This window comes from Amblyraja radiata, unplaced genomic scaffold, assembly GCF_010909765.2.
Source record: "Amblyraja radiata isolate CabotCenter1 unplaced genomic scaffold, sAmbRad1.1.pri S149, whole genome shotgun sequence".
Classification (NCBI taxonomy): Eukaryota; Metazoa; Chordata; class Chondrichthyes; order Rajiformes; family Rajidae; genus Amblyraja; species Amblyraja radiata.
Window position 1 is genome coordinate 233,885 of NW_022630135.1, and position 19,461 is coordinate 253,345.

At 47.2% G+C, this 19,461-nt stretch overlaps 1 protein-coding gene across 1 annotated transcript in view; it reads right to left on the minus strand.

The window, feature by feature from the left end:
* The window catches only part of LOC116969304 (complement C4-like), an 83,353-nt gene extending 64,268 nt beyond the window's left edge, over positions 1–19,085 (minus strand). The window contains exons 1-10 of the mRNA XM_033016175.1: positions 18,997–19,085; positions 17,633–17,738; positions 16,303–16,429; positions 14,565–14,680; positions 11,125–11,268; positions 7,727–7,921; positions 6,295–6,489; positions 4,101–4,250; positions 1,969–2,095; positions 23–122 (exon numbers count right to left, since the gene is read on the minus strand). Of these exons, the coding sequence (XP_032872066.1) occupies positions 23–122; positions 1,969–2,095; positions 4,101–4,250; positions 6,295–6,489; positions 7,727–7,921; positions 11,125–11,268; positions 14,565–14,680; positions 16,303–16,429; positions 17,633–17,738; positions 18,997–19,046 (1,310 nt within the window). The 5' untranslated portion in view covers positions 19,047–19,085. The remainder of the gene's footprint in view (positions 1–22; positions 123–1,968; positions 2,096–4,100; positions 4,251–6,294; positions 6,490–7,726; positions 7,922–11,124; positions 11,269–14,564; positions 14,681–16,302; positions 16,430–17,632; positions 17,739–18,996) is intronic.
* Between the last annotated feature and the right edge of the window lie 376 nt (positions 19,086–19,461).

Consider the following 19,461-nt stretch of genomic DNA (forward strand, 5'->3'; position numbering starts at 1 on the left):
TTTAAAAACTCTCCAAAGACACAAATGAACGAGATCGCGCTGTTTCTTACGTTTCTTACCCATGTACTGCCTTTGGAGGTCAAGTGATCTTTTCATCCGCCCTTGTGTTTTGCAGGACAAACCTGTCAGGAGGCAACAAACAGTGAGTTAGAGCGGGCGGCACGGTGCACAGCGATAGAGTTGCCACCTTACAGCCTAACCCCATTCTCCTGCCTTCTCCCCATAACCCCTGACATCCGCACTAATCAAGAATCTATCTATCTCTGCCTTAATAATATATACTGACTTGGCCCCCACAGCCTTCTGTGGCAAATAATTCCACAGATTCACCATCCTCTGGCTAAAGAAATTCCTCCTCATCTCCTTCCAAAAAGGAATGTTCTTTAATTGGGAGGCTGTGGCCTCTGGTCCTAGACTCTCCCACCAGTGGAAACATCCTCTCCACATCCACTCTATCCAGTCCTTTCACTATTCGGTAAGCTTCAGTGATGTTCCCCCCATCTTCATTCATGTTTTCATAACATCCATTGAAGCCACTATCACTTCAGAGTGAGGCCCAGTGCAAATTGGAAGAACAGCACCCCATACTTCACTTGGGTAGTTTACACCACAGTGGTATGAACATCGACTTCTCTAACTTCAAGTAGACTTGCTTTCCCTCTCTCTCCATCCCCTCCCCCACCCAAGTCGTTGTACTGGTTGCAAAGTCGTCTTGTTGAGTCTCATTGTCTGTAACTAATTTTCACCTAGCCCACAGCTATGGGGTAGGAGATGGAGAGAGAGGGAAAGTAAGGGTTACTTGAAGTTAGAGAAATCAATATAACTCAGATGCATAAAGGACACAACGTGCAGGAGTAAAGGGCCTGTCCCACGAGTATGCGACTGCATGCGGCGAGCGCGACCTAACGTGGTCGCTTGAACCGTCCGGCCTCGCGGGGCTGGTCCCACTTCGATCGCCGGAGCCATATGGAGTTGTGCGGTGCTAGTCCCGACATCGCGTGGGGCTCCGAAAAACTGACACTGTCTAAAAATTCCGCGCGGCAACGGCCTGTCGGCCCGCAGCCGCCTTGAAGCCGGACGCACCGCCTCGACGGGCGTATGCAGCGCCTCGACGCCGCACGCAGCGTCTTGACGACGTTCGCCGTGTCTTGACGGCGTACACCTAGCGCGTGGCGTTGCGCGATGACGTCACCGCCCGGCGTGCCGTTGCGTGATGACGTAACCGTCCGACGCCGTGCGACGTCCAAATTCAGTCGGCCCGCCTCCTGCCCAGCTGATTGGTGGGTATGATGTCGGGACCAGCCCCGCACAACTCCAGACGGCTCCGCGGTTGGAAGTGGGACCGGCCCTTAACTCAGCGGTGCACAAAATTGCTGGGGAAACTCAGCGGGTGCAGCAGCATCTATGGAGCGAAGGAAATAGGCGACGTTTCGGGCCGAAACCCTTCTTAACTCAGCGGGTCTGGCAGCATCTGTGGAGAACATGGATAGGTGACGTTTCACAGAGTGCTGGAGTAACTCAGCGGGTCAGGCAGCATCTGTGGAGAACATGGATAGGTGACGTTTCACAGAGTGCTGGAGTAACTCAGCGGGTCAGGCAGCATCTCTGGAGAACATGGATAGGTGACGTTTCACAGAGTGCTGGAGTAACTCAGCGGGACAGGCAGCATCTCTGGAGAACATGGATGGGAAATGTTTTGGGTCAGGACCCTTCTTCAAGCTGATAGTGTGGGGGGTGGGGGAGAAGAAAGCTAGAAATTGTTACTTTTTTGCACGTCTTTCATTCATTTGTTCTGTATCTCTCCACATCACCGTCTTTATCTGTGGTTTCGCACTGCCCTGACTCTCAGTCTGAAGAAGGGTCGAGTCCCAAGGCGTCACCCATTCCCTTCTCTCCAGAGATGCTGCCTGTCCCGCTGAGTTACTCCAGCTGCTTGTGTCTATCTTCTCTTCCACAAGTTCCGCTCACCTTCGCGAAGCTTTGAGGCATCGTTGTTGGAAATAAAAGCCAGCCCAGCATCCATGAACACATGTACATTGTCCACACCTCCACCAAAACTGCAGCCAAGGTCGTAGGAGTTCATTCGTTCGAATAACTACAACCAAACACATTATACAGACACATTGGTCAGGCCACACGTGAAATTAGTTTAACTCTGCACCCTGTTCGGCACAAATATTGTGGCGAAAGGTCCTGTTCCTGTGCAATACTGTTTAGTTTAGTTTAGTTTAGTTTAGTTTACAGATACAGCGTGGAAACAGGCCCTTCGGCCCACCGGGTCCACGCCGTCCAGCGATCCCCGCACATTAACACTATCCTACACACACTTTTTACATTGATACACCAAGCCAATTGACCTACAAACCTGCACGTCTTTGGAGTGTGGGAGGAAACCGAAGATATCGGAGAAATCCCACGCAGGTCACGAGGAGAACATACAAACTCCGTACAGACAGCGCCCGTAGTCAGGATCAAACCCGGGTCTCTGCCGCTGCAAGGGCTGTAAGGCAGCAACTCTACCGCTGCGCCACCGTGGCCGCCCTGTTCTATGTCTAGAACAAACAGAGAACGCGGACAAGTACAGCACAGCAACAGGCCCTTCGGCCCGCAATGTCTGTGCCGAACATGATGCTAAAACAGTTCCCGATGGTGGGGGAGTCCAGAACCAGGGGCCACAGTTCAAGAATAAGCAGTGGGCCATTTAGAACTGGGATGAGGAAAAACGTTTTCACCCAGAGAGTTGTGAATCTGTGGAATTATCTGCCCCAGAGGGCGGTGGAGTCCGATTCTCTAGATGTTTTCAAGAGAGAGATAGATAGAGCTCTTAAAGATAGCGGAGTCAAGGGATATGGGGAGAAGGCAGGAATATGGTACTGATTGTGGATGATCAGCAATGATCACGGTGAATGGTGGTGCTGGCTCGAAGGGCCGAATGGCCTACTCCTGCACCTGTTGTCTATTGTCTATTGACGTTTGCCTGCACTTGATCCATTTTCCTGCATATCCATCTGAAAGCCTGTTAAACGCCACTATCGTATCTGCCTCCACTACCACCCCTGGAAGCGCGTTCCAGGCACCCACCACCACCCGTGTTTAAAAAACTTGGCCCGCTCATCCCCATGTCCATCCTGCCAGGGCTTGAGGGCCTGAACTATAGGGAAAGGTTGGGCAGGCTAAAACTCTATTCCTTGGAGCGCAGGAGGATGAGGGGTGATCTTATAGAGGTATATAAAATCATGAGAGGAATAGATAGTCTTTTACCCAAGTGGAGGAATCAAGGATTGGAGGAAATAGGTTTAAGGTGAAGGGGGAAAGATTTAATAGGAATCTGAGAGGCAATTTTTCCACAATGAGGGAGATGGGTGTATGGAACGAGCTGCCGGAGGAGGTAGTTGAGGCTGGGACTACAATAACATTTAAAAGACACTTGAGCAGATTGATGGACCGGAATGTTGAGAGGGATATGGGCGAAACGCGCGCCGTAGAAAGCATCTTACCGGGATGCATCACAGCACGGTTTGGGAACAGCTCCATCGAAGACCGCAATAAATTGCATCGAATTGTGGACGCAGCCCAGACCATCGCGCAAACCAATCTCCCTTCGATCGAATCCATCTACACCTCACGCTGCCTCGGCAAGGCCAGCAGCTCAGGCCATCGCGCAAACCAACCTCCCTTCCATCGACTCCATCTACACCTCACGCTGCCTCGGCAAGGCCAGCAGCATCATCAAGGACCAGTCTCACCCCGGCCACTCCCTCTTCTCCCCTCTCCCATCAGGCAAAAGGTACAGAAGTGTGAAAACGCACACCTCCAGATTCAGGGACAGTTTCTTCCCAGCTGTTATCAGGCAACGGAACCATCCTACTACAACCAGAGAGCAGTCCTGAACTACTAGCTACCTCATTGGAGATCCTCGGACTATCCTTGATCGGACTTTACCTTGCACTAAACGTTATTCCCTTTATCATGAACCTGTACACTGTAAATGGCTCAATTGTAATCATGTATTGCCTTTCCGCTGACTGGTTAGCACGCAACAAAAGCTGTTCACTGTACCTCGGTACACGTGACAATAAACTAAACTAAACTGAACGTACCTGTTTGGTTGTAAGTTTATTCTTGCTGTTGAGGATATAGATTGCGCTGTCCACCATCGCGAGAGATGCTTGTCCTGCATCTCCCATTTGAATCGTTATACCAGCGGTACTATCGGGTTCATATTCATTCCGATCAACGTTGATCTCAATCTACAATGGACAGGAAAATTGCAGAATCTCAGCATTGATGTTACACCTTTTTCTGGAAAAGAGTCATAGAGTGATACAGCGTGGAAACAGGCCCTTCGGCCCAACTTGCCCACACCGGCCAACATGTCCCAGCTACACTAGTCCCACCTGCCTGCGTTTGGTCCATATCCCTCCAAACCTGTCCCATCCATGTACCTGTCTAACTGCTTCTTAAACGTTGGGATAGTCCCAGCCTCAACTACCTCCTCTGGCAGCTCGTTCCATACACCCACCACCCTTAGTGTGAAAAAGCTACCCCTCAGATTCCTATTAAATCTTTCCCGCCCTCACATGAAACCTATGTCCTCTGGTCCTCGATTCCCCTACTCTGGGTAAGAGACTCTGTGCGTCTACCCGATCTATTCCTCTCATGATTTTATACACTCTATAAGATTAATTACTGCAGTTTTTTGTGTCTATCATCGGTTTAAACCGGCATCTGCAGTTCCTTCCTGCACATAAGATCACTTCACCTCTGCTAAGTTAAAGACACAAAATGCTGGAGTAACTCAGCGTGACAGGCAGCATCTCTGGAGAGAAGGAACGGGTGACGTTTCGGGTCAGACTGAGTGTCAGGGGAGAGGGAGATACATTGATATGGACGGGTAAGGTGTGAAAAACAAATATCAAAGGGGATGGAGAGCAGATGTAGAATAGATTATTGTTAGCTAGGGGAAGGTGACAACGAGGTATATAAAGATAAAATGTAACCTGGAGGACTTTGTCTCTCTGTATGATTCGTTGTCAACTTCCCCGAACTAACAATGATCACTTCTACATTTTCCTTGAGCTCCATCCTCTTTGATGTCTTGTTTTCATAAGATCATGTGATAGGAGTAGAATGAGGCCATTTGGCCCATCAAGTCTACACCGCTATTCAAACATGGGTGATCTGTCTCTCCTTCCTAACCCCATTCTCCTGCCCTCTGCCCATAACCCCTGACACCTGTACTAATCAAGAATCTATCTATCTCTGCATTAAAAGTACCCATTGACTTGGCCTCCACACCTTTCCGTTTTCACATCATGCCCTTCATATCTCAGGCTCTAAATTCTACAGCTTACACCCCAGCGGTATAAACATTGACTTCTCTAACTTTAAGTAATCCTTGCTTTCCCTCTCTCTCCATCCCTTCCCCTTCCCAGTTCTCCGACCAGTCTGATTGTCCCCCGACTACTGTTTCCATTATTTTCATCTTCTCCTCGCTAACGATGACCTATTCTACGTTTTCCTAAATCCGCAGCTCTTTTGATGTCTCGCTTTCCCATTTTATCTTCCTTATCTCTGTGTCTCCCTCTCCTCTGACTCTCAGTCTGAAGAAGGGTCTCGACCCAAAACGTCACCCATCCCTTCTCTCCAGAGATGCTGCCTGACCCGCTGAGTTATTCCAGCACGTTGTATCTATCCCCAGAGATGCTGCCTGACCCGCTGAGTTACTCCAGCACTTTGTGTCTATCTTCGGTGTTAACCAGCATCTGCTCCTTGAAATACAGATGGATTTTATAGAAACATATAAAATTCTTAAGGGATTAGACAGGTTAGATGCAGGAAAAATGTTCCCGATGTTGGGGGAGTTCAGAACCAGGGTCACAGTAAGAATAAGGGGTCGGCCATTTAGGACTGAGATCAGGAAAAACGTTTTCACCAAGAGAGAGTTGTGAATCTGTGGAATTCTCTGCCACAGAAGGCAGTGGAGGCCAATTCACTTGATGTTTTCAAGAGAGAGTTAGATTCAGCTATTAGGGCTAACGGAATCAAGGGATATGGGGAGAAAGCAGGAACGGGGTACTGATTGTGGATGATCAGCCATGATCATATTGAATGGCGGTGCAGGCTCGAAGGGACGAATGGCCTACTCCTGCACCTATTTTCTATGTTTCTATGTGAATATACAGCATGGAACCAGGCCCTTCGGCCCGCCGAGTCTGGGCCGACCAGCGATCCCCGCACACCCACACTACCCTACACACCCACTCACGGACAATGTTATGCTTCTAATCGCACCTCCGCCTCGCAGACATCTTTCACATCAATCCAGGCGGAGTTTGCGACCATCTCAGTCTTGCCGCCGACACTGATGAAGTAGTAGAGGACGAGGCGGAAGGAAGGGACCATCTCCAAGCTCAGTGGCACAGTGAGTTTGGTCAGCTCTGACTTGAGCACGTGGCCCATCTTCACAACCTTGCCTTTGCTGATGATCTATGGAGAGAGCAGCACTTTAGTCCAGTTCAGTCTAGTTCAGAGATACAGCGCGGAAATGGGCCCTTCGGCCCACCGAGTCAGCGCCGACCAGCGATCCCCGCTCACTAACGTTATCCTGCACACACTCGGGATATTTGACACATATACCAAGCCAATTAACCTACAAACCTGCACGTCTTTGGAGTGTGGGAGGAAACCGGAGATCTCGCAGAAAACCCACGCAGATCACGGGGAGAAGGTTTAAACTCCGTACAGACAGCACCCGTAGTCATGATGGAACCCGGGTCTCTGGTGCTGCAAGGCTGTAAGGCAGCAACTCTACCGCTGCGGCACCTGCCACCCTTGTATTGCCACAGCAGCCATCTCACCACATGTGTACCCAGGGATTCAGCGTACCAGTGCGCATGACACATGTGTACATTCACTTTTGTATGCGTGTCCATGCCTGAGAGTATGTGTTCACACACACACACACATACACACACACACACACACACACACACACACACACACACACACTCACACCAGCTCACAAACACACGCACTCACAAACATGCACATATTCACACACAAACACATGCACACACATATACACACATGCACTCATTAACATGCACACATTCACACACACACACGTGCACATATACACACACACTCATAAGCATGCACATGTTCACACACAAACACATGCACACACATATACACACGTGCACTCATTAACATGCACACATTCACACACACACACGTGCACATATACACACACACTCATAAGCATGCACATGTTCACACACAAACACATGCACACACATATATACACACACGCACTCATAAACATGCACATATTCACACACACACACACACACACACACGTTAACAAGTACACACACACATACACACGTGCACAGCGTAACCGGGACGCAGCTGGAAACCCCAGACGCTAGGAGCAAGGGCGGGTGGGAGGGTGAACCGGGGTAACTCCTCCAACGCCTTCAAACTCGGCTGCAGGAGGCGCCCCTGGGACACAAAGATAGCCAGGAGAGGAGAGGGACGTCGGTTCGCGGGAACTGCTCCACTACATCGAGCGTGCAGGCTGACCGGACTTTGGGCTTGGAATAACGGTGCCAAAAATGGCAGCGCCCACATGTGAGAAATAAAGCACTATTGTCATTGTACATTGGTGTGAAGCTTGTTGTCAACTTTGAATGCAGAAGGCAATGAGAATATTGGCACTTACCAGATAGTAATAGCACTTGACTGCCCCAGCATTCGGTGCTGTAATGGCGCTGATATCAGCAGACAGCGATCTCTCAGGATCAAGCACATCCGGTGGCAATGAAATGTGGAGATAGTTCTTGTTCTCCGACTTGTATATTTGAATTTTCTTCTGTGCTTCTATGATCTCCCCGTCTGTCCGATCTCCAGCGAATACCTGGCAGAGAGTTTTGTTGGTTTAGGTTGTTGTTTTGGCTTGAGTTGGGTTGGGTTGGATTGAGTTGGGTTGGGTTGGGTTGAATGAGTTGGGTTGGGTTATGGTTTGTGTTGGGTTGGTTTGAATGAGTTGGGTTGGGTTGTGTTGGGTTATGGTTTGTGTTGCGTTGGGTTGGATTGAGTTGGGTTGGGTTAGGTTGGGTTGAGTTGTGTGGGGATGAGTTGGGTTGGGTTCGGTTGAGGGGTTGTGTTGGGTTAAGTGGGTTTGGTTTGGTTAGGTTGGGATGGGTTGTGTTGAGTTGGTCTGGGTTGGGTTGTTTTAGGTTGGGTTGGGTTGGGTTGAGTTGGTTTGGGTTAAGTTGGGATGGGTTATGTTGGGTTGAGTTGAGTTGAGTGGGCTGCGTTTGATTGGGTAGGGTTGATAAGTGTTGGGATGATTTCGGTTGGGTTGAGTTTGATTGGGTTGAGTTGAGTTGGTTTGAGTTGGGTTGGGTTGCGTTGGGTTGGTTTGGGTTAGGTTGTGTTGGGTTGGGTTGAGTTGGTTCGAATTGGGTTGAGGGGTTGTTTGGGTTTAGTTTGGTTGGGGTGAGTTAAGTTGGGTTTGGTTGGGTTGGGTTAAAATGGATTGAATTGGGTTGACGGTAGACAAAATGCTGGAGTAACTCAGCGGGTCAGGCAGCATCTCTGGAGAGAAGGAATGAGTGATGTTTTGGGTTAAGACCCTTGTTGAGTTGGGTTGGATTGGGTTAGGGTTATCTACCTCCACCACCACCCCTGGTAGCTCGTTCCAGGCCACACAACTCTCTGTGTCAGGAAGTTGTCCTACCAGCCACCCCATTTAGTCATAGAGTCATATGGTGCGGAAACAGGCCCTTTGGCCTAACTTGCGACACCAGCCAACATGTCCCAGCTACACTAGTCCCACAACCTGTCTGTGATTGGCCCATATCCCTCCAAACATAACCTACCCATATATCTGTCTGTCTGACTGTTTCTTAAATGATGCCACAGTCCCTGCCCCCAACTACCTTCTCTGGCAGCTCGTTCCATACACCCACCAACTTTTGCTTGAACAAAGTTACCCTCAGATTCCTATTAAATCTTTCCCCCTTTACCTCAAACCTATGTCATCAGGTCCTCGATTTCCCCAACTCTGGGCAAGAGACTCTGTGCATCTACCCGATCTGTTCATCTCATGATTTTATACACCTGTATAAGATCACCCCTTCATCCTCCTGCGCTCCAGGGGATAGTCACAGCCTACCCAACCTCTCCCTATAGCTCAGATGCTTGAATCCTGGCAACATCCTCATAAATATTCTCTGAACTCTTTCCAGCTTGAAATGTTGGCCGGTTGCTTGGAAGGACCTGTTTCGGTGCTGTATCACTCTATCAGCGACTCTACTTCCTGATAAGATTACGGAGATTCGGCATGTTGAAGAGGATTCTCCTAAACTTCTACAGGTGCACGGTAGAGAGCATTCTGACTGGTTGCATTGTGGCCTGGTTCGCCAACTTGAACGTCCAAAAATACTACAAAAAGGTTTTGTGACCACTGCCCAGTCCATCACCGGCTTTGACCTCCCCACCGTGAAGGGATCTATCGTAGTCACTGCTTCAAAAAGGAAGCCAAAATCCTCAAGGACCCACACCATCCTGGCCACACACTTATCTCACCACTGCCATCAAGAAGAAGGTACAGGAGCCTGAAGACTGTAACATCCAGGTTCAGGAACAGCTCCTTCCTCACAGCCATCAGGCTATTAAACACAACAAATAAGCTTTGAGCTCTGAACTGCAAAAGACTACATTATTATTTGTTATTTGCACTATATTTGGTATTTATTGAACTTTTTCTTTTTTTCCCAGTTATATACAATGTTTACATATTCACATATTCTGTTGTGCTGCAGCAAATAAGAATGTCATTGTCCCACCCGGGACATGTGACAATAATACACTCTTGACTCTTGACTGTGTCTGGTGGGACAACATCTTTCGCTTAACACAGTGCCCAGAAATGAACACAATACTCTAAATGCGGACTCACCAACGTCTTATACAACTGCAACATGACCTCCCAACTTCTATTCTCAATACTCTGATTGATGAAGGCCAATGTGCTGAAAGCCGTTTTGACCACTTTATTGCTCACATTATTTTTTTATTTTTTTTTTTTTTTATTTAATTTTTTATTTTTATTTATTAGAAGTAGACATATTATAAAATGTAGTTACATATTATAGTAAAAAAATAACTTTTCATATACATCAGTCATACATTATTAAAATGTTCCATTATCAATTACTTCTGCTTCTAGTATTTTATTTTTTATAGAAAGCGAGAGAAAGAGAAGGTAGAAAGTTACAAATAAAAAAGAAAGCAAAAAACACAACAGAAAAACAAGGGAGGTGGAATGGGTTACCTGTAATACATCAATGGAGATAGGTTCGTAGGTTATAAAGTATAGAGTATAGTTTTTCATCTGTTCCTGAGTTCAAGTTTCAGCTGGGTCCTCGTGCTGTGCCAATCTATCCCTTCAGATAGTTAATGAATGGAACCCAAATCTTATGGAAAATATCTTGTTTGTCCATTAAGACAAGTCTAATTCTTTCTAAGTATAGGGTCTCCGACATTTCCGTAATCCACATTTTGATTGTGGGGGTTGTAGGGCCTTTCCAAAATTTTAATATTATTTTTTTTCCGGTTATTATACTGTAATTAAGGAAGTTTCTTTGGTTTGTTGTGAGTGTTAAGCTTTGTTCTGATATTCCAAGTATTATTAATTTTGTGTCTGGGTCCAGTTTTGTATTAATAACTTCTGAAGTTATTTCAAAAATATCTGTCCAGAAATGTTTAAGTTTTATAGTTTGCAAACGTATGTGTTAAATTAGCCTGTAAATGTAGATATTTATCACAAATAGGAGAGATTTGTGGGAAGATTCTATTTAGTTTTATTTTAGAGAAGTGTAGTCTATGTAAGACCTTGAATTGTATTAAAGTATGTCTGGCATTTAATGAACATTGATGTATATGTTGTAAACTTTCGTCCCACATATCTTTCGTGATAGGATGACCTATTTCAATTTCCCATTTGTATCTATGTGGTTCGGTCGGTGGTACCTCGTTATTTAGTAGGGTGTTATAAATATAAGCTATTAGTTTTTCAGTATTATTATGCTTGTTCTTACATTATTTTCTTACCTTGATGTCAAATGTCTCTGTGTTGGATGGTGGTGACATTGATAACAAAACCATTCCATCCTCTTTTGTTTTGAAACTGTCGTATCCCTCTAGCCAGACCGGGACGTTGTTAGCAGGAGATCCATCAGGATAAGTTACCCGGACCTGCGACATAAACCCACTGCGGAGGTCAGCAAAGCTTCCAGTCGAGTCGTCAGGATCCTAAGATACACCTCATGCTGCCTCAGCAAGGCCGCCAGCAGAACCAGTCTCACTCCCTCTTCTCATAGAGGCAGAGAAAATAGGTGGCCATTCTATATGATCAAGGCTCATCACTACAAAATCAGTTCCCAATTCCTGCTTTCTCCCCATATCCCTTGATTCCGTTAACCCAAAGAGCTAAATCTAATGGCCCTGTCCCACGGTGCGAGTTAATTCCAAGAGCTCTCCCGAGTTTAAAAAAAATCAAACTCGTGGTAAGCACGGAGAATGAACGTAGCGGGTACGTCGGAGCTCGGGGACGTCTCTTAGCGGCTCGTAACGCTAACAGCAGGTACTCGGGAAGACTCACTGACGGCAGGTAAGCACGGGAAGACTCATGAAGATTTCTCAACATGTTGAAAAATGTCCACGAGAGCCCCGAGTACCGACGAGCGGCCATTACCGTAAATCTCCGAGTTCGAATCAGGGCAAACTCGGGAGAGGTCTTGGAATGAACTCGTACCGTGGGACATGACCATTACTCTCTCTTGAAAACATCCAGTGAATGTGCCTCCACTGCCTTCTGCGGCAGAGAATTCCATAGATTCACAACTCTCTGGGTGAACATTCTCTCACTATCCTTCCCCCAACAAACTGAACCATCTTATCACAACTAGAGAGCAGTCATGACCTCCCATCGGGCAAGAGGTACAGAAGTGTGAAAACGCACACCTCCAGATTCAGGGACAGTTCTTCCCTGCTGTTATCAGGCAACCGAACCATCCTACCACAACCAGAGAGCAGTCCTGACCTCCCATCTACCTCATTGGAGACCCTCGGACTATCTTTAATCAGACTTTACTGGACTTTAGCTTGCACCAAACGTTATTCCATTTATCGTGTATCTGTACACTGTGGACGGCTTGATTGCAGCGAATTGTGGACTGGAAATGTAAACTAAACTAAACTAAACTAAACTCATCGATGAGAGAGTCATTGCGATTTTTAAAGAGGGACACACAGTGCTGGAATAATTCAGGCAGCATATCTGTAGAAAATTGATTTCCATTTTAGTTTTCCAAAAATCATGTTCTAAATTTTAAAATAAGTTTTCCAAAAAGTTCTATGTTGTGCAGAGATGCTGCATGACCCTCTGAGTTACTCCAGTACTTTGGGCCTATCTTTGGTATAGACCCGCACCTCAGTGCTTCCACACCTCAAAAAAAAAATTCCTTAAATAGAATCCCAAATTTCCTGGAATTTGATGGCATTTCCTGAAATTTTCAAAAATGCTTCCTGCGTGCTATTTGTTGTTGGGTTATTTTCATGGGCGCATGTTAACAACACAAAGAAGAACAAGGCAAAATAAATCCATGTAACTACACCATATCTGTCTGCTTCTGTTACTCATTTGTACGGTGTTATGCAAGGCAGCATTCGTTGCCTCCAACAGCTTTCATTGTCTTCGTTTTTTCAATCTGCTTTCATGTGTCTCAGCTTCTTCTCTCTCTCCCTCCCTCCCTTTCCCTCCCTCGCTCCCTCTCTCTCTCCCTCTCTCTCCCTATCTCTCCCTCCTTCTCCCTCCCTCCCTCTCCCTCCCTCGCTCCCTCTCTCCCTCCCTCCCTCTCTCCCTCTCTCTCTCTCTCCCTCTCCCCTCCCTCCCTCCCTCCCTCTCTCTCTCCCTCTCTCATTCCCTCTCTTCCTCCCTCCCTCTCTCTCTCCCTCTCCCCTCTCCCTCCATCTTTCTCTCCCTCCCTCCCCGGTTCCCTCCCTCCCTCCCTCCCTCTCGGCCCCTTGAGCCGTTCTGTAAAATCCCATTGTAACTGCAATCCCACCACCCACTGGTAACTATTCACCATTAGGGTTATCCAGAATTCTACCACTGCCCGAAAAATAATCAAAAGCTCAACTTCCACTGAGAAAGAGAATGCCAAAGATTGTTATACGAGAATTTTCCCGAACAGGCTGTGACCAATAGCGCTGTGGCAATAGTGCTATGTGTAAAGCCCATAGCGTGCAGCCGGTAGCGCTATATATAGAACCTATAGCGCTGCGGCCGACAGCTCTATGTTTAAATTCCCACACGTTAAACTGACAGCACTCTGTTTAAACCTTTGAGCACCAAACCACAATGCTGTGTGTATTACGATTACACACCTTCACGGACCGGATACGGAAATGTCACGAAATGATTCAATTTCCCTAAAATCACCTGAAGATAACTAGAATTTCCCAAATTTCGGGTAATTTCCTTCAAAGTGGAAACACTGGCGCATCTGCAATTCCTTTCTATTCCATTTTCATTGAGATTTTCCATCAACTTAAGTTTTGTAGAATTGAACACAGCACAGTGCAGGCACAGGCCCCTCGGCCCACAATGTTTATGCCGAACATGATTCCAAGACAAATCTTTGACTGTCTGCACATCATAGCCTCAGAACAAAAGGATGTTCCTTTAGAAAGATGAGGAGCAATTTATTTAGTCAGAGGGTGGTGAATCTGTGGAAATATTTGCCACACAAGGCTGTGGAGGCCAGGTCAGTGGATATTATTAATGCAGAGATAGATAGATTCTTGATTAGTACGGGTGTCAGGGGTTATGGGGAGAAGGCCGGAGAGTGGGGTTGGGAGGGAGAGATAGATCAGCCATGATTGAATGGCGGAGTAGACTAGATGAACTTGTGAAGCTTCTATCCTTCTGCCTGACGGGAGCAGATAGTTCTTTACTGTGCATCTCGGAACTTCCGAATTTATGAACTTTTGATTTTATGAATGAACATTTCAAGAGACAATAGACAATAGGCAATAGGCGCAGGAGGAGGCCATTCGGCCCTTCGAGCTAGCACCGCCATTCAATGAGATCATGGCTGATCATCCCCAATCAGTACCCCGTTCCTGCCTTCTCCCCATATTCCATAACTCTACTATCTTTAACAGCTCTATCTGACTCTCTCTTGAAAGCATCCAGAGAATTGACCTCCACTGCCTTCTGAGGCAGAGAATTCCACAGACTCACTATTCTCTGGGTGAAAAGGGTTTTCCTCATCTCCGTTCTAAATGGCTGACCCCTTATTCTTCAACTTTGGCCCCAGGTTCTGGACTCCCCCAACACCGGGAACATGTTTCCTGCCTCCAGCATGTCCAATCCCTCAATAATCTTCTATGTCCCCATAAGGTGCCCTCTCATCCTTCTAAATTCCAGTGTATACATTTCATGGGGCACGATACACTTAGTTGCAGCTGGCTGGGGTAACACTCACCAGAACATTGAATGGGAGCTGAGGGGTGAAGTAGCTGATTGTCCTGGATAGGTCGATGACGTACGGGGAGGAAACGAACTTGATGTTGCTAATCTCCAGTTCCTCCATGAGCCCACCTGCAGCAAAACAGGAGCAAGCAGTGACTAAATGTGTGGGCAGGAACCACAGACGCTGGTTTACACCGAAGGTAGACACAAAAAGCTGGAGTAACTCAGCGGGACAGGCAGCATCTTGTGGAGAGAAGGAATGGGTAATGTTTCGGGTCGAGACCTTTCTTCAGACTGGGAGACACAGGGGAAGGAGATTTATAGGGTGATGTAGAGAGATACATAACAATGAGTGAAAGATGTGCAAAAATGTAACGTTGATAAAATAAACAGGCCATTGTTAGCTGTTTGCTGGCTGAGAACGAGAAGCTGGTGAGACTTGAGTGGGCTTGAGCAGCTTACAGCCCAGAATATTGATTTCTCTAACTTCAGGTAGCCCCGGCATTCCCTCACTCTCTATCCCTCCCCCACCCAAGTCGCACCAGCTTCTCGTTCTCATCCAGCAAACAGCTAACAATGGCCTGTTTCCTTTATCATTGTTACTTTCTTCATTCATTTTATATCTCTCCACATCACCGTCTATATCTCTCGTTTCCCTCTCCCCTGACTCTCAGTCTGAAGAAGGGTCTCGACCCGAAACGTCACCCATTTCTTCTCTCCAGAGATGCTGCCTGTCCCGCTGAGTTACTCCAGCATTTTGTTTCTATCTTCAGCCAGCAGTGACGAGAGCAGCATCGAACGTAGAACAGCACAGGAACAGCACACAAATAGGGAATTGAGGCAAATTGTTGACGCAGCCCAGACCATTGCACAAACCAACCTCCCTACCATTGACTCCATCTACACCTCACGCTGCCTCGGCAAGGCCAGCAGCATAATGAAGGACCAGTCTCACCCCGGCCACTCCCTCTTCTCCCCTCTCCCTTCGGGCAAGATGTACAGAAGTGTGAAAACGCACACCGCCAGATTCAGGGCCAGTTTCTTCCCAGCTGTTATCAGGCAACTGAACCATCCTACCACAACCAGAGAGCAGTCCTGAACTACTATCTACCTCATTGGAGACCCTCGGACTATCTTTCAAGAGATTCAAGATTCAAGAGAGTTTATTGTCATGTCCCAGAGAGGACAATGAAATTATTGCTTTGCTTCAGCACAACAGAATATAGTAGGCATGAATACAGAACAGATCGGTGTGTCCATATACCATTATATAAATATATACACACATCTTTGATTGGACTTTGCTGGCTTTACCTTGCACTAAACGTTATCCCCTTATCATGTATCTGTACACTGTGGACGGCTCGATTGTAATCATGTATTGTCTTTCCGCTGACTGGTTAGCACGCAACAAAAGCTTTTCACTGTACCTCGGTACATGTGACAATAAACTAAACTGAACTAAGTGTGTAGAAAGGAAATGCAGATGCTGGTTTATACAGAAGATAGACACAAAAAGCTGGAGTAGCTCACGGGACAGAATGGTGACGTTACCCATCCCTTCTCAACCAGAAATGCTGCCTGTCCCGCTGAGCTATTCCAGCTTTTTGTGTCCATCTTCAATATTCATACCGCTGGGGTGTAAGATCTGGAATTAGCTGATGGTGATTCTGCTCCTACGTCTGAAGAATTGAGGACTTTGCTCTCAATCGATGAGCGACTGTTTGAAGCGCATTAGAGATCTCACTTACTGGATATTTCAAAGACGGTTACGGCTATGTAGAGGCGATGACCCACAAGCTCACTCAAACTTTTCGAAGAGTAACTTTCCGATATAACCCGGCTCTTTACGGAAGACACTGCCTCTCCGCTCTTCATCTAAAAACAAGAACAAATATCTAGGAAGGAACTGCAGACGCTGGTTTACACCGAAGATAGACACAAAATGCTGGAGTAACTCTGCGGGTCATGTGGCATCTCTGGAGAGAAGGATCGTGTGACGTTTCAGGTCAAGACCTTTCTTCAGACTGGTTAGGGATAAGAGAAACAAGAGATATAGACGGTGATGTGGAGAGATAAAGGACAAAGAATGAAAGATATGCAAAAAAGTAACGATGATAAAGGAAACAGGCCATTGTTAGCTGTTTGTTGGGTGAGAACAAGAAGCTGGTGTAACTTGGGTGGGGGAGGGATGGAGAGAGAGGGAATGCCGGGGCTACCTGAAGTGAGAGAAATCAATATTCATACCACTGGGGTGTAAGCTGTCCAAGCGAAATATGAGATGCTGTTCCTCCAATTTGCATTTAGCCTCACACTGACAATGGAGGAGACCTAGGAGATGCTGCCTGTCCTACTGAGTTACTCAAGCTTTTTGTCTCTATTCTAAGAAAAAATATCTGTCTGTTTCTGTGGAATTATTTGCTTTAGATTGGTTCAATTTAGTTTGGAGATACAGCATGGAAACAGGCCCTTCGGCCCACCGAGTCCACACCGACCAGCGATCCCCGCACATCTACACTAGTCCCACCAGCCTCCTTGGGCTGCACTACGTCGGGACGGGTGAGGCGGGGCCGGACGTGGCACTCCCACCCGACAGTCCCCTCGACCAGAGTAGTAGCAGTTAAATACGGGACAAGGGCAGTCCCGTACGGGACAAACCAATATAGCCCAATATACGGGATGTTCCAGCTAATACGGGACAGTTGGCAACCCCATGTCTGTACGGCGTTTGTACATTCTCCCCGCGAACTGCGTGGGTTTTCTCCAAGATTTCACTCTTTTAAAAGGAGGTGTGGAGGAATTTCTTTAGTCAGAGGGTAGTTAATCTGTGGAACTCATTGCCACAGATGGCTGTGGAGGCCAAGTCATCGGATATTTTTAAGGCAGAGATAGATAATTTCTTGATTAGAACGGGTGTCGAGGGTTACGGGGAGACGGCAGGAGAATGGGATTGGGAGGCAGAGATCAGGCATGATTGAATGGCGGAGTAGACCCGATGGGCCGAAAGGCCTAATTCTACTCCTATAACTTGTGAACTTCTTACAGACAGGGATGTGAGTGGTCGGCAGGATATCTACACACCTCGAGTTGTTGCTCCAGCCCCCGGAGATAGATTTTTTGCTTTTCATCGTCCATGATGGCGAACCTCACGTACGCCATTCCCGTCACTTTCTGCCCAAACGCGTGGCTACAACAGACAGACCACAGGTGAGGACACATATACCTGGGCTGTACCGCTGTGACACAATGATCGCCCTCCACAGAAATCTCACGTCATAGAAATTCAGGCTGGAATATTAGGAGCGGCATGGTGGCGCAGCGGTAGACAATGGCCAATAGACAATAGACAATAGGTGCAGGAGTAGGCCATTCGGCCCTTTGAGCCAGCGCCGCCATTCAATGTGATCATGGCTGATCATCCACAATCAGTACCCCGTTCCTGCCTTCTCCCCCTATCCCCTGACTCCGCTATTTTTAAGAGCCCTATCTATCTCTCTCTTGAAAGTATCCAGAGAACCGGCCTCCTCCACCATCTGAGGCAGAGAATTCCTCAGACTCACCACTCTCTGTGAGAAAAAGTGTTTCCTCGTCTCTGTTCTAAATGGCTTACCCCTTATTCTTAAACTATGGCCCCTGGTTCTGGACTCCCCCAACATCGGGAACATGTTTCCTGTCTCTAGCGTGTCCAAACCCTTAATAATCTTATGTTTCAATGAGATACCCTCTCATCCTTCTAAACTCCAGAGTCTACAAGCCCAGCCGCTCCATTCTCTCAGCATATGACAGTCAGTCCCGCCTTCCCGGGAATTAACCTTGTAAACCTACGCTGCAACCCAGAAACCTAGAGTTGCTTCCTCACAGTGTCAGAGACCCGGGTTCGATCCCAACCACGGGTGCTGTCTGTACGGAGTTTGTACGTTCTCCCAGTGACCCGCGTGGGTTTTCTCCGGGTGCTCCGGTTTCCTCCCACACTCCAAAGACGTGCAAGCTTGTATGTTAATTGGCTTCGATAAAATAGTCCCTATTGTGTAGGATGGTGCTGGTGTGAACATATGAAATTTAATTTGGAGTTACAGCGCGGAAACAGGCCCTTCGGCCCACCGGGTCGGTGCCGACCAGCGATCCCCGCACACTAACACTATCCTACACACACCAGGCACAGTTTACAATTTTTACCGAAGCCAATTAACCTACAAATCTGTACATCTTCGCAGCGTGGGAGGAAACCAGAGCACCCGGAGAAAACCCAGGCAGGTCACGGGGAGAACGTACAAACTCTATACAGACAACAGCCGTAGTCAGGATTGAACCCGGGTCTCTGGTGCTGTGAGAAAGCGACTCTACAACTGCGCCACCGTGCCCACCCCACTGAACTAATTATAACTACTTATAACTAATGAACTTATAAGAGGTATAAAACAGCAGATGAATCTAGTCTCACTGACCTTGCCGAGATATTGAATCGAAATTCCTGTCTTGAGATCAGATAATACATTTCTTCAGACCGCAGCTCGACTTTGAAACTGGGCAAAACTTTGAAACAAAATTTGATTAAATAAAACATTTATTGATGGTATTTATAGATAACAGAATTTCTTGTTAGTAACTATAAGGCAGGGAGTATCGCAGGGTTTATGAAGCAACTAGGCAGCTACATGGATAGTGCAGGAAGGAACTGCGGATGCTGGTTTAAACCGAAGATAGACACAGGAAGCTGGAGTTCCTCAGCGGGTCTGGCAGCATCTCTGGAGTGAAAGAATGGGTGACTTTTCTGGTCGAGACCCTTCTTCAGACTGATAGTCAGGGGAAAGGGAACTGAATGGGTTTGGAGGGATATGGACTAAACGCGGGCAGGTGGGACTAGTGTAGCTAGGGCATGTTGGCCGGCAGAGCCGAATTTACCACTGGGC